The sequence below is a fragment of the Molothrus aeneus genome, chromosome 6 (genome assembly GCF_037042795.1).
Source record: "Molothrus aeneus isolate 106 chromosome 6, BPBGC_Maene_1.0, whole genome shotgun sequence".
In the NCBI taxonomy this organism is placed as follows: domain Eukaryota; kingdom Metazoa; phylum Chordata; class Aves; order Passeriformes; family Icteridae; genus Molothrus; species Molothrus aeneus.
The window spans coordinates 19427303-19439900 of NC_089651.1; the positions used below are offsets into that span (position 1 = coordinate 19427303).

General features: G+C 47.4%; 1 protein-coding gene across 1 annotated transcript; it reads left to right on the top strand.

Moving 5' to 3' along the window:
• Positions 1 to 228: 228 nt before the first annotated feature.
• On the top strand, positions 229 to 2577 carry FJX1 (four-jointed box kinase 1). The gene has a single exon (XM_066551850.1). The coding sequence runs from the start codon at positions 349 to 351 to the stop codon at positions 1627 to 1629; it is 1281 nt and encodes a 426-aa protein (XP_066407947.1). The 5' UTR covers positions 229 to 348; the 3' UTR covers positions 1630 to 2577.
• Positions 2578 to 12598: the final 10021 nt, after the last annotated feature.

The following is a 12598-nucleotide window of genomic DNA, read 5'->3' on the forward strand; positions in this document are numbered from 1 at the left end:
CCATCCGCGACCCTTCCGCCTCTCCGACGGGGCTCTCCGCCGCGTGTGGGACCGCCACCCCCGCCGCGCGGGCCATCGCCGTTTTAAGCGGAGGGCCACGCCGGGAGACGGGGCGGGCCGGGCGCGCCCCCCCGGCTCCCCCACGTGGTGCGGTGCCCGTGTCTCCCGGCCGCCGGCGGAGCTGGGCGCACACGGCGTGGGGCAGCCGCCGGGGCTCGCCTGCTCCCGTCGCCGCTGCCCGGGCGGCAGATCCGGCCCGCGGCCATGCGCCAGAGCTGCGCTGAGCGGCCGAGCGGCGGGGCTGCACCGCCGCCGCGTCCCGCGGTAGCGGCGTGAAGCGCCGTGAGGATGAAGCGGGCGAGGCGGGCCGCGCCGGGCCCCCTGCCCGTGCTGGGGCTGCTGCTGCTGGGCGCCCTGCCGGGGCTCTGGACAGTGCTACTGCGGCGGGAGGCGGCGGCGCTGCCGGAGCCGCGGCCGCCCGCCGGGCAGTCCCCGGGGCGATGGGGCTGGGGGCGCTCCCCGCCGGTGCGGGGCGAGTCCGGCGGCGGCGGGCAGAAAACTTTTCGGACGCTGCTGGCGGTGCCGGCGGCGGCGACGGACCGGGAGGAGCGGGACGGTGAGGAGCGGCTCGCTGTGACCGACTCGCAGCCGCCGGCCGACACCGCCTCTCCGGTGGAGCGGGGCATCTTCTGGAGCCGTGAGCTGGAGGAGCAGGTGCCGCCGGGCTTCGCGGCGGAGGAGGCGGCGGCGTGGCTGGCGGCCGCCCGCGCAGCCCGCGTGGCCTCGCTGGAGCGGGGCGGCTGCGGGCGCAGCTCCAACCGGCTGGCGCGGCTGTCGGACGGGAGCCGCGCCTGCGTCCGCTACGGCATCAACCCGGAGCAGATCCAGGGCGAGGCGCTCTCGTATCACCTGGCCGGGGTGCTGGGCATGCAGGAGCGGCTGCCGCCCATGGTCCTCGCCCTGGTGGAAGCCCGCGGGCGGCAGTGGGAGCCGGTGCGCGAGGAGCTGCGCGGCTCGCACTGGGCCGAGGGCGCCGTGGTCAGCCTGACCCGCTGGGTGGACAATCTCACCGCCGTGGTGGCTCCCGCGCCCTGGGGCGCCGAGGCGGGCGCCGGCCGGCGGCTGCAGCCGCTGTCGGCGGGGGAGCTGGTCGGGCTGTCGCCGTCGCAGCTGGTGGAGCTGGTGCAGTGGAGCGATCTGATCCTCTTCGACTACCTGACGGCCAACTTCGACCGCCTGGTCAGCAACCTCTTCAGCCTGCAGTGGGACCCGCGGGTGATGCGCCGCGCCACCAGCAACCTGCTCCGCGCCCCCGACGGCGGGCTCGTCTTCCTGGACAACGAGGCGGGGCTGGTGCACGGCTACCGCCTCCTCTCCATGTGGGACCCCTACAACGAGCCGCTGCTGCGCTCCGTGTGCGTGTTCCGCGAGGGCACGGCCCGCCGCGTGGCCGAGCTGCACCGCCGCCGCAGCGCCGCCGCCGAGCTGCGCCGCCGGTACCGGGCGCGGGAGCCGCTCTGGGCGCGCCTCGGCTTCCTCTCCGAGCGCCAGGCCGAGCTCCTGCAGGCCCGCGTCGACTTCGTGCACCGCCACATCGCCCACTGCCGCGCCCAGGCCGCCGTGCTCTGAGCGCCCCGGGGCCGCAGCGCTCCGGCTCTCCTCCGCTCCCGGGCAGCGAGGCTGACTGGGCCCGGCAGCGGCCGCGGGCCGGAGCTGACCCAGTCGCTGCCCCGCAGTCGCTGCCCCGCAGTCGCTGCGACTGCCGGGGACGGGGGAAGTAATGGGCTACCTGCCTGCCGGGGCTGTCGAGAGGAGCGATTGATTCGCTTTGTCAAGAACTCTGGAGATGCAGAACGCAATCGCTGCCCCCAGAGTTGGAAAAATGAGAGGGTTCAGCATCTTCAGTTCCTTAACTCTCTTCGTGCACTCGCCCTCATAAGAGACCCCATAGGAAAGCAGTCGTCTTTTGTCTGGATTGGGGTCGAGTAACTTGTTTCCTTCCAACGAAGGCAGGCAGAAATTTTTTTTTATATATTATTCCTTTTGCAACGGCATATTTAAGTATGAATGTTGATGTTCATAGACCAAGAACTGATTGCACAATAGGGGAGCCCCTAACTAGCAAAACTGCCCTATTTATGAAACTTGTTTCCTACCAGTTTTCTTTAACGAGAGTGAACCTTTCCACTGATTGTTAAATCTTGTTGATGAGAAGCGTATAGGAAGCCCATATTCTTAGGTTTTTTGTGGATTCATTGGGTTAAACTGCTCTGATTTTTAAGGGTTTGCTTGTAATCATCATAATTTAATCTCACCAGTAAAGTAACTGACTAATGGGTGGCACAAGAAGATCTCCCATTTTTAAAAAATGTTATGTGCTAAGACTTTGACACAATAGTTAAAGTGGAGGAAAAACTGTTTCATGCACTTTACTTTGACTTTTTAATATTTTTTTTATAGAAGACCTTTTTATTTTACAAAGTCTGCCTTTTATGTACATTGTATATGTTCATAAACTTTTCTGTAACATACTAAAGAAACTGATATTTCAGTAAAGTGTGTTAATGTTTTGCCTTCTGTGGCCTGGATGTTTGCCTGAGCTTTGACAGGGAAGCATGCATCTCCTCGGTCTTTCCTGCTGGGTGATGGAGGTCACCACTTCACAGCTTGTCACTCCACTGAACAGAATGAACTTTTACTCATTCCTCTGAGGCAAGGAGTGGTAGAGTTAAGCTTTCAAACACTACTCTCATTCCTAGGTGTCCCTGAAAGGGGAAAAGCTCTTGGAGCGGCTAAAGTAGAGTGTGTGCTTCAGCTGAATAGACATTTATCTGGTTTTCAAAGCCTAAAATGGACTGCCTGGGCTAACCCCGAGATAACTGAAGCAGTTAGCTTCAGCAAGCTGACCGAGCTGGTGAGGACTAGCTGTCAGCCTTTTTGGGTGCTAGGACTGGATACCAACCTGGCAGGTCATGTCAGCTGTTCCTGCTCCAGAGGCTTGTCCCGGGATGGCAGTTGCTTTCAGTGGTGTTCCTACTGTCTTCCCATTTTGGTTATCTTTGCAATGAAGAGATTGAGGCAGAACTGAAGAACAAGAAAGCTTTTTAATCATGCTGAAGTAGTTGGGGGGGGGGGGGGGTTTCCCTACAGAAGTTCTGTTCTAGGGCGAAGTAGTAGCAGTGGACATACAAAATAAAATATTGGCATCTCTTGCTTTTTTTTTAAATATACCAGTATTCATAGAAGAGGCCATTGTATGGCTTGAAATAATGCCAGAATATGGACAAAGGATAAACTAATCCTTTTTAGACCCCTAATGCCAGTATATATCCTGGTATAAACAAACAGCAGCATAATCTCTTCTACATCTGGACAGGCAGCTCTTGATGAAGGCAGTAGCATGCCCCAGTGGCTGCTGTGCAAGTAGGTGCTGTTTTCAGTGCTGAGCCCTAACCCTCCCTTGAACTCAGGGAGGGATGTGCATTCCAACCTGCAGGAGGTCTTTGGTCTATTAATATTCATTATTTAGATTAAACTTCACATAAATACAATTTTTGTTGGCCATTAGTGTTGTTGGGGGGGTTGGGGTAGTTTTTAAATAAGACAAGAGTTTTACATACAAAAATAATGGTTGATTAATTAGATATGTTAGATAGTGCATCTTTGTGTATGAGTATTTATTTCAAAATGTCCCAGCAGCCTGCAAGACTAGCTTTCATTCAGCTGCTGAACTGTCAAGGCTCTCTATTGAACTTGTATTTATAGTTCACTGCATTTATCTCTATGAACAATGCACAGAATCCCATGTGACATTCCCTTGTCATTTACATGATAATACACAACTTAACTGTAATTGTTAATTCTTCTTTAGCATTGCTTTGTAACTGGAATGCAGCAGTTTCTGTAGCATTCACCTCATGAAAATATATTTAAATAATAAACTGCTGGCATACATTTTAAACCACTGTGAAGAGCAAACTGTTGTGCCACAAGCATCTAAAGTTTTATTTCTGTTTAAGTACTTCTATAGTTATGGCACAACTGTGGCTTTGATGGCTAATGAGAAGTAAATCTCGTTTGCAATGTCTTTAGAGCCAGAGCCTTGCTAATTACCTCTTTCAAGAAGAAACATCATTTCCTATTTGGTGACTGGTGACTACCTCAAGTTATATATAAGTTTATATATAAGTTACATGTTCAAAAATGGTGTAGTTGTAGGTTGGTGTGAAACTAGAGATACTGTGCTAGGGAAGAAATGCCCTGGGAAATGTGTTCATTCAAGAATGATGGACAAAACTAGCGCAGATGGATGACGATACTTCATTCTGTTGCTCTATTTTATTTTTCTGGTGCAGATCATCTTCTGTAAAAGCTTTGAATTATCATTATATTAAGGCAAACTTGCTCTTTTCTGTGTGATTTCTTTAAGGCAAACAGTGCTTTGTGAATTAGTGGTCTCACTAATATGTGCACTTTTTGCACGTATTTTAGCTGTATGTGCTGTGTTACGTTTGACTATCCTCCTGCAGAACCAAGGAATGAAACTCTGTAAAGCTTGATGTAATTTCAGTGGCACTCCTCTAACCCTGCTTACTTCCAGCAGAGTTTCCTTTGAGTCAGAGAAATCAGGCAGGCAAGGAAGGCTGAGAACAGGAAGACTTCAGGACCTGAAAGTTGTGAGTAGAAGGTTGTCAGTAGTAGGATCGGCAGGTTCTGGCTATGCATTGCCAGCAGCTCAGTAGCACTTTACCTAAGGCTCAAGGAATTGTCTGCACAGTCTGAGTCAGAATGGGGCTGTAGGGCTTTAGACCTCACTCAGCAGACCACTTAAGGATGCACTTCCCGATGCTTTTCACAGACTTTCCATAAAGTATGTGTTGAAAGGTGGTGCCTTGGTCAAATGTGGCCTCTTGCACAGACCTGAAGAGGCTGGGTGAGGGTCACAGCCCAGATGTGGTCTGGGTCTGTCCAAAGTGTGAGACAGGAGGTGCTTAACTAAGTAAAGTAGATAGGAGACCTAGGTGCTTAACTGGTAACACAAGCTTCAGGGGGAAAAAAACCAAACCAAACCAAACCAACCCAAAACAACAACAACAACAACAACAACAACAACAAAACAACAGTAAAACCCCCAAAACAAAACGGGGAAAAGTAGCTAGAGAGGATTTAAATGCACTGCATTCGTTCTGTATTTCTGTATGTTTCCCCAGTTAAGTTCAAAAAAACTCCTGATTTTTTTCTTGCATTGGCATCTGAGGAGGCTTGTAGGGTTAGGTGGTTGCTGCTATTCCCAGCTTGGGTTCACATGGGGACACTGTCTAGCACAGTGAAGGGAGGACCGAGTTCACAGTTTCTGAGAACTAAAGGATATCAAAATTGGCTACCGCACCCCCAGAGTGCACTAAACAGCAAAGCCTGTGAATTCAGTGGGGCTCCCACTTGGTGAAAAAAGCAGGAATGTTGTTTGCAACATAAATCTCCTTTGCTTCTCTTTGCTTGCATCTGAAGTAGTTTCCAGTATGGATTTATTTTCAGTGTAGATTTCTCTTTGAGAATTTCCTTCACAGCTTGGGAAGCTCTTCCCAGTTGCAGAGTTCTCTTACCTCTCACACAAAGCAGCTGCCCTTGGGATGGAGCTGTGTTGACCTCTGGTGCCACACTTTGCTGCCCTGCTGAGGCTGTGTCAGCCCATTCAGAGGTTGGGGAAATAGCTCAGGGCCAGTGGAAGACAGTGAAAATATAGTTAGTAACACTTTGACTCACTGGTTGTACAGTATGCTCTTGACACCAGTGTATTCTTTTGCTTTCCTTTGAAGTTTGATGCCTTTTTTAATGATAATAAACTTAGAATTATCTCACTGACATTGCTAGGTGGTCCAGGACTGTGAGATAGGAGATTATATTAAAACTTAATCCCATTTTGCATGTTATTCCTACTTTGCAACCACAGCATGAAATTTAATCACTCCTTCAGAGCTGTGCTCCCTAGGTTAAATGTGGCAAAGCTCCCAGGAGAAGGGGCTGGGCTGCACAGTAAGCAGTGCCTGCTGGGCACCCACAGAGCTCCTGCTACTCTCAGTGACCTAAAAACCTTTTACCTGGCTGGCTTAGGTCCTAATAGAGCTCTCCCTTCTGAAGCAATGCATGCTTATCTGAGCAGAAGTTAACTTCCCAATGGGGTGGTTCATGTATTTTATTGTGAATCAACCAGTGTTTTAACAAACATTATCAGTCCCATACTCAGGGACTGTTTAATGTGAGTGTACTTTGGGTATGGGGCAGAAACAAGGCGTTACACCTGTGATGCCTCAACACCCTCGTGTGCTGTGGCTTCCACTGCCTGCTCCAGGGCTGGATGAGTTTCTGGGAAAGAAGGACACACACAAGCCTCCATCAGTCAGGGCTGCTGCTGTGTCCAGGTGTGAAAGGAGCTGTGCAGATAAAGGAGACTGATTCCATCTGAAAGAAAACCAGTGCTGTACTCAAGGAAAAGAGCTCTGGCTGGATTATTGGAGGGTGAACAATAATAGGACTAAGAAAAGGGTCTGACTTTGCAAATGGATTGTCTGGTTTTGCATGATTCTTCTATTCAGCCACTGCCTGTAGGGTTTGGGTTGTGGGGTTTGTGTGTGTGGCACTTGCTCCATTTCTGCAAGAAAACAAACACAAGGGAAGACTGACTGCAAAATGCAGTGAGTGCTGATGCAGGGGAAATTGAGCAGACATCCTGAAGACCCAGACCCTTCCAATTCCTATCCCAAGGAGGGATACACAGGTAAGGGGATTTCAGGTGGAATGCAAACAGAATGCAAGCTGGTTACAGGGACAATTAGGGAAATTTAATTGTACTGCTAGGATGTAACCATGCTTTTCCAGCCTCTGTCACCTGGGCTTTTTAATGGGACACACTGTCAAACCAGTCTTTGGTCTCACTCCAGCAGAATGTGTTTTATAAGGAGTATTCAAAGGCAAAAGAAATTTTAAAAATAAAAAAAAAGATGTAGAGGCACTTTAAAGCAGGCAAATTCCATCCAGATGGTGGGACCAAGCAGCAAACATCCTTAGATGAAATTGGATGGCTGCAGAGATAATGTGTCCCCGCCCCAGCCCCTTTCTCTACCTTCTGTGACAGGTTTTTTGCAACAGCCTCTGAAATGGGCCTTTTTGACAGAGTCTGTGTCACAGAAGAAGGAGAAAAAAGTGTGGAAATTTTTGGCATTCCCGGTATGGAGGACCTGCCTTTTCCCTGTGTAGACCATTGACAACTAGTGATCTTGAAAGAATGGACTCATTTTTAAAATCTCTCCTTAAATCATTTTGTTATCTGGCAGATTTCAGCCTGTGTAACATTATGTATCCTCAATGATTTTTATTGCCTTCAGCATTTTATTTAATATTATTTGCCAAAACTCATAAAGTACTTTACCCATTCTGAGTTTTGAGCAGTTCCCCAAAAACTCTCTTTTGATGCCAGAGAATCCATTATATAACTTTATATCCAAGTATGTAACAGTTAATGTTTACCCAAACTATTTGAACTAGAGGTTGCTGTCAACCTTGGGCCATCCTCAGATCTTACACCTGCAGCTGTGTGATGGTGAGGATTAAGAGGTTTGGGATTGGTGTGGTTTTGTGTGAGTGAGGCTAGAGTGGTCTCTTTGCTCCTGCCACTGCCTGCTCCTTATGTTCCCCAAAAGTATGTGCAGGAGTTAAAATTACTGTTGGTCTGTATGGCCTATGGCTTAGGTTGATTTTCCTGTTTTGACTAAATGTAGCTGAAGGGCTTTGTTCTGAATAGTATCTCCCAGAACACAAAAAAGAACTGTTTTAAGTGTTATTATCCACCATGTCCTGCCTCCACCACCTACCCCTCCCTAAAAAACTCCCCCTTCTGCCAAAAGCCTTCTCCCCTCATGGTGGAATTTTTAAAAAATGCATTGCAGTGAAGCCAGACAGGCATTTACCTCCAGTGATAGCAATGCAGTAATGCCCCCCAGTAATGAGGTAAGGAAGAAACACATTTTTTATCAGTGTCTCCAGCCTCAGCACAAAAGAAGGGAGGTGTATTTCTGCATAATGTATGTTTCAGTCAGAAAAGTCATAATTATTTAATGTCCCTGTTTTGCCAGTTTCCTTTTTGTGTCCTGCTGTGGGGTAAAGGGCATTAATAAACTATGGTTTCAAGCTGCTGTTGTGAATATTTTTTGGCCATACATGATTTCTTGCAAGCTAGAAGTCTGCTCCAGAATTTATTTATTTAAGTGATTGTAGTGAGTTAATTTGCTTTAGTTTAGCTGGGTCACCTTTATCACCCCTAAAGTTTTCAATGTCCTTTACTGTATTCAAGCTAAGGGGAGGTAATTGCTTCCTTTGTTTTTTTGAAAACATGCAGGATTTGCTTATCAGTAAAAGAGTTAATTTTTATTTTTTAACAGTGCAGTTCAAAGTAAGGTGGCAGATTATGGATGAACCTGGGTACAAGGATCTGAAGGATATTAATGGTATTATTTTCTTTCACACCAGCTACCCCGCAAGACAGCTGCACAGTGGAGTTATTCCTGGTTTAATAGCAACCAGAGATCAAAATTAAACCCTCTGTTTGTGATTTGTTAAATGCAAGTAACACACTAAAGCATTTTCTGATTTACAGCCCTGCAGGCATAAGAACATGAATTTCCCTGCAGTTTGGATGCAAAACCTGGTCATGAGTATATCCACAATGTGTTATTTAAAATATGTTTTTAGAAACGACAAGGGGAACTGACAGTGGAGCCTCTTGCTCCTTTCTTTGCTGACTAACCCAGCAGATTGCTGGATCCCAGCTAACCAGAGCCGGCTGTGAGAGTCAGGATGACAGGAAGTTTTGAGACCTCCCCTAGGTTGTGCCAAAATTAAAGCCATCATCTTCTAGCTCATAAAAACAATGAAGATGAGTGGTTGGAGCTGGTATAGTTAAATGGATGCTCCTGAGTTGCCTTCTGTTTTTCTGTAATCCCAGAATCACAGAATGGATAAGGTAGGAAGGGACCACTGGAGGCCATCTAGTCCAACCCACTTGCTCAAGCAGGGTCCCCTGGAGCATGTTATTCAGGATTGTGTCCAGACAGCTTTTGAATGTGTCCAGGGAAGGAGACATTCTTCTTTAAAAACACAAAATAAATAAGTACCCCTCCTTAGGTTTCTATTAGTGCTTCAGGTGATTAAAACTAAATTAGAAATGTAATTCACTTATCAGTGAATAGTCCAGATAATGCTTTTACTAGTATGTTGCTCCTCCCAGTCGAGATACATAAATGAGGTTTTGTCAATACAAAACAGTTTTTGTCAATAATGAGGCTCCAGGCAGTTTCATTTCCTAAACCTCTCCAACACAATCAGGGTGGTGCAGTAACTACAATTGTATTCCTTGAAATGAAGCCATACTGATACAAATAATTAAAATTAATCATGTATTTTATAAAAGAGAATATTTAAGATTTTTTCCTCATGAATCTGAACAAACAGGCTACAATTTTTCCCTGCTTTCAGACTGTCAGGTTTAGCTCCTTTATGCTGAAGGCAGAGGAGACAACTGCTTCATGTGACAACATCTATTTCCAGTTAAACAGCAATCCCGTCTGGTTTTGCAGTGCTTTTGGTGACATCAGGAAGGTTGTCTCTGATCAAAGAGGCATAGGACAGGTAGGCTACTTTCTGAAGTATGGATCTAAGGCTTGGTTGCTTCATGGGTGATATACTGATGCTTTGTGAGTGTATGGACAGTTTGGGTTAGTATGTAGATCCCTGTTGTATATGCAGTGTCAGAAATTGATGTGAATTGTGACACTAGTGAATTCAGGTGTTAGAGAGGTTCTGTTTTGCACTGGGAGAAGAAAACCCTTAGGATCACCCCCAAACAACCATCTCCCTCTCTTCCTCCACCTCCCCTCTCTTTAGCTGAAAATAGATTTGAGTCACAGAGCAAGCCAAAGCAAATTCAGGCAGGATCAAATCAGGCAGCCCATGAAGCTGCAAGGTCTGTGCTAACCCCAGTGTAATTCTGTGTCAGCAGAGTGGCAGCTGGCGCAGAGGGTGGAGCTGGGATCCTCCAGGAGCAGTCACCCTGTCTGCCACAGCACCATGCCACAGCTCTGTGCTCTGTCTGGCCACATCATCAGCTGTGCTGGGGGCCAGGAACTGGGACAGACACAGCTCTCTTCCTACACAAGAGAGAACCTGACACATGATCTCTAGCAGGTACCAAATGGCAAAAAAAAAAAGTTGTTGCTGTAAATTTGCTGATGCAATGTATCTTCTTGCTCCAGACATGGTGCTTTTCCCTGCCAGGATCATTTTCAGCACTTCAGCAGCTGCTCTTGAGACATAATTTGACCTCAGAGGTGGGAAGCAAAAGTAGAAGGATCCATCAGGAAGAAGGGAGACATCCTGCAAATGAAGGCTGCAGCTGTGAGCAGCTCAGCTGAAGTTTGCCAGTGGAAATGCTGGAATAGGGACTCAGCCAAAACATAGAGGTGGGATGGCTGCTTCTGCAAGAGGCTCAGCAGAGTCCAGCCAGCAGGGAGGAACAGGCTCCAGTCAACTCATCTGTTCTGATGGCATTGAAAATGCTTAAATCCGTATTATCTGGAAAGAGAACTAGAGTGTATTGACTCCTCACTTTGTTCAAAGTGCTCAACTCCTTTTCTTTACCATCCAGGTAATTTTTGCTGCTGTCCACACTTTGCTTCAAGTTCTCAGACGTCTCTGATGTTCACACATGCTGGTACATGTTACGCAAGTCTGCTCGCCCCAGGGTCATGCTCCCTCCTCTTTGCTCCTCTGCATTAAGAGGACCTACCCACACACATGGTGCCCCAGAAACACCAGCTAGGGTGGTAAGAAACACATGACATGCTCTTTTATGTTGGAATGCAAATAAGTGTTTTTCTCATTGTAATTTTTCAATCTGCTGTCATTTTAATGATACCCATCCATTTATTTCAATTCCAGCAACTATCAGTATGTTCAGAGTCATCAAGAGAATTTTTTTTTTCTCAGAAAGAAAAGTATACTCACTGAAAAACTTTAAAAATTATCCTGCTTGATATGAATTACTCAGAAAACTTGTTAATATTTCAGTTCTCAGTTTGCATAATAGCTGAAAAATATAGGTGTGCCAGATGGAGTCTTTTATGCATTAGAAATTACAGAATTTTGACTTCTAACATTTCAGGTGTGCATACATCTTTCTGAAATTGTTGGGAAAGAGCATATACAAGAAAAGCATTTCCAACATCTCTGAACAAGTGCTAAGACTCAAAGATAATAGCATGGATTCATAATAAAGAATAATATTCATGCTTAATGATAATGACATGAACCATTCAGAGACAATAAATTTGGTGCTAATATTGATGATATGCTTTGAACTTTTGCAGAACATTTCATGATGGATTCAAAGCATTTTATGAGGATGAGTTAGGCATCACAATGCTCTTGTGGCATGTGTCTTACTGCTCTCATGTTACAGAGAGAAAAACAGGTATGAAGAAACCATGAGAGGATGTTTCATGGCACAGAGCCAGAGCACCCAACTTAGCAGGAACACAAGGCCAGTGATGGGTGAACTCCAGCACTGAAAGTGGAAGAGAGCAAAGGCAAACCTTGCACCCATGTGGCCAAGACTTGGACACAGGGTTTTTTCTACCAGCCATGCTGTGCAGGCAGCAGCACTCTCTCACTTCAGTGGTGCTCTCGATGCTGCTGGCTGGCAGGAGCCTTCACCATCTGCCACGGGCAGGAGGGGCCCTTGTTTGGGGCCCCTCTGGGGACCCACTTCCCCAGAGCTGGCAGCTGGCAGCTCAGGCTGCCTGTGCTGCTGCCAGGAGCCAGCAGAAAGTTCACTCCTGCTGCTTGGCTGCCCCTGCACCTCTGCCCTTGACAGAGCAGCACAGCCACATTGAGGAGCTCCCCTTGTTTCCCAAGAATGCCAGACAGGTCTCAGGGTAAAAAAGAGGGATTATAGATACAAGCTTTATCCTTGCATAACTGCAAGTAAAAGAAAACTGTGATGTCTTTGTCTCATATTTCTCCCAGAGTCCTTGTGTGACACATGCCTTGAAGGGCAGTGATATGAATTCAATGGAATAACCCAACTTCAAGTACTGCTCAGTATCCAGATGAATTATTGCTCTTCCCTCCCATATTTAGACCAGATCTTTCTGTTCTTAATGAGCACAAATGTGGCATCAATGTCTCACATACCTACATCTGTTGGCTTCTGGGATCCTGACCACAGAAAGATGGCTTAATACACAGCATTAAAGTATGCTATAAAATCCATGAGGTTTTACCCAGCAGTGCTGTATTAACTGCACAAATTTTATGAGAAGACTGGTGCTCTTTGTGCCTGCCTTAGCTAGCAATCAGACTGAGCATCTTTGGATATTGTATTAACAGGAGACCAAGAAGAAGCTCTGTGCTGGTGAAGCTGTTCAGGTGAAGCTTTTCCTCTCTTTGTACTGTTGACCCAGGAATGTTGACCCAGGAAGGCTTGAAATGTGCAGGTGGGAGCTTGCACAGGGATTAGTCCAGTGTGATGCTCTCATCTCTCTGGAGT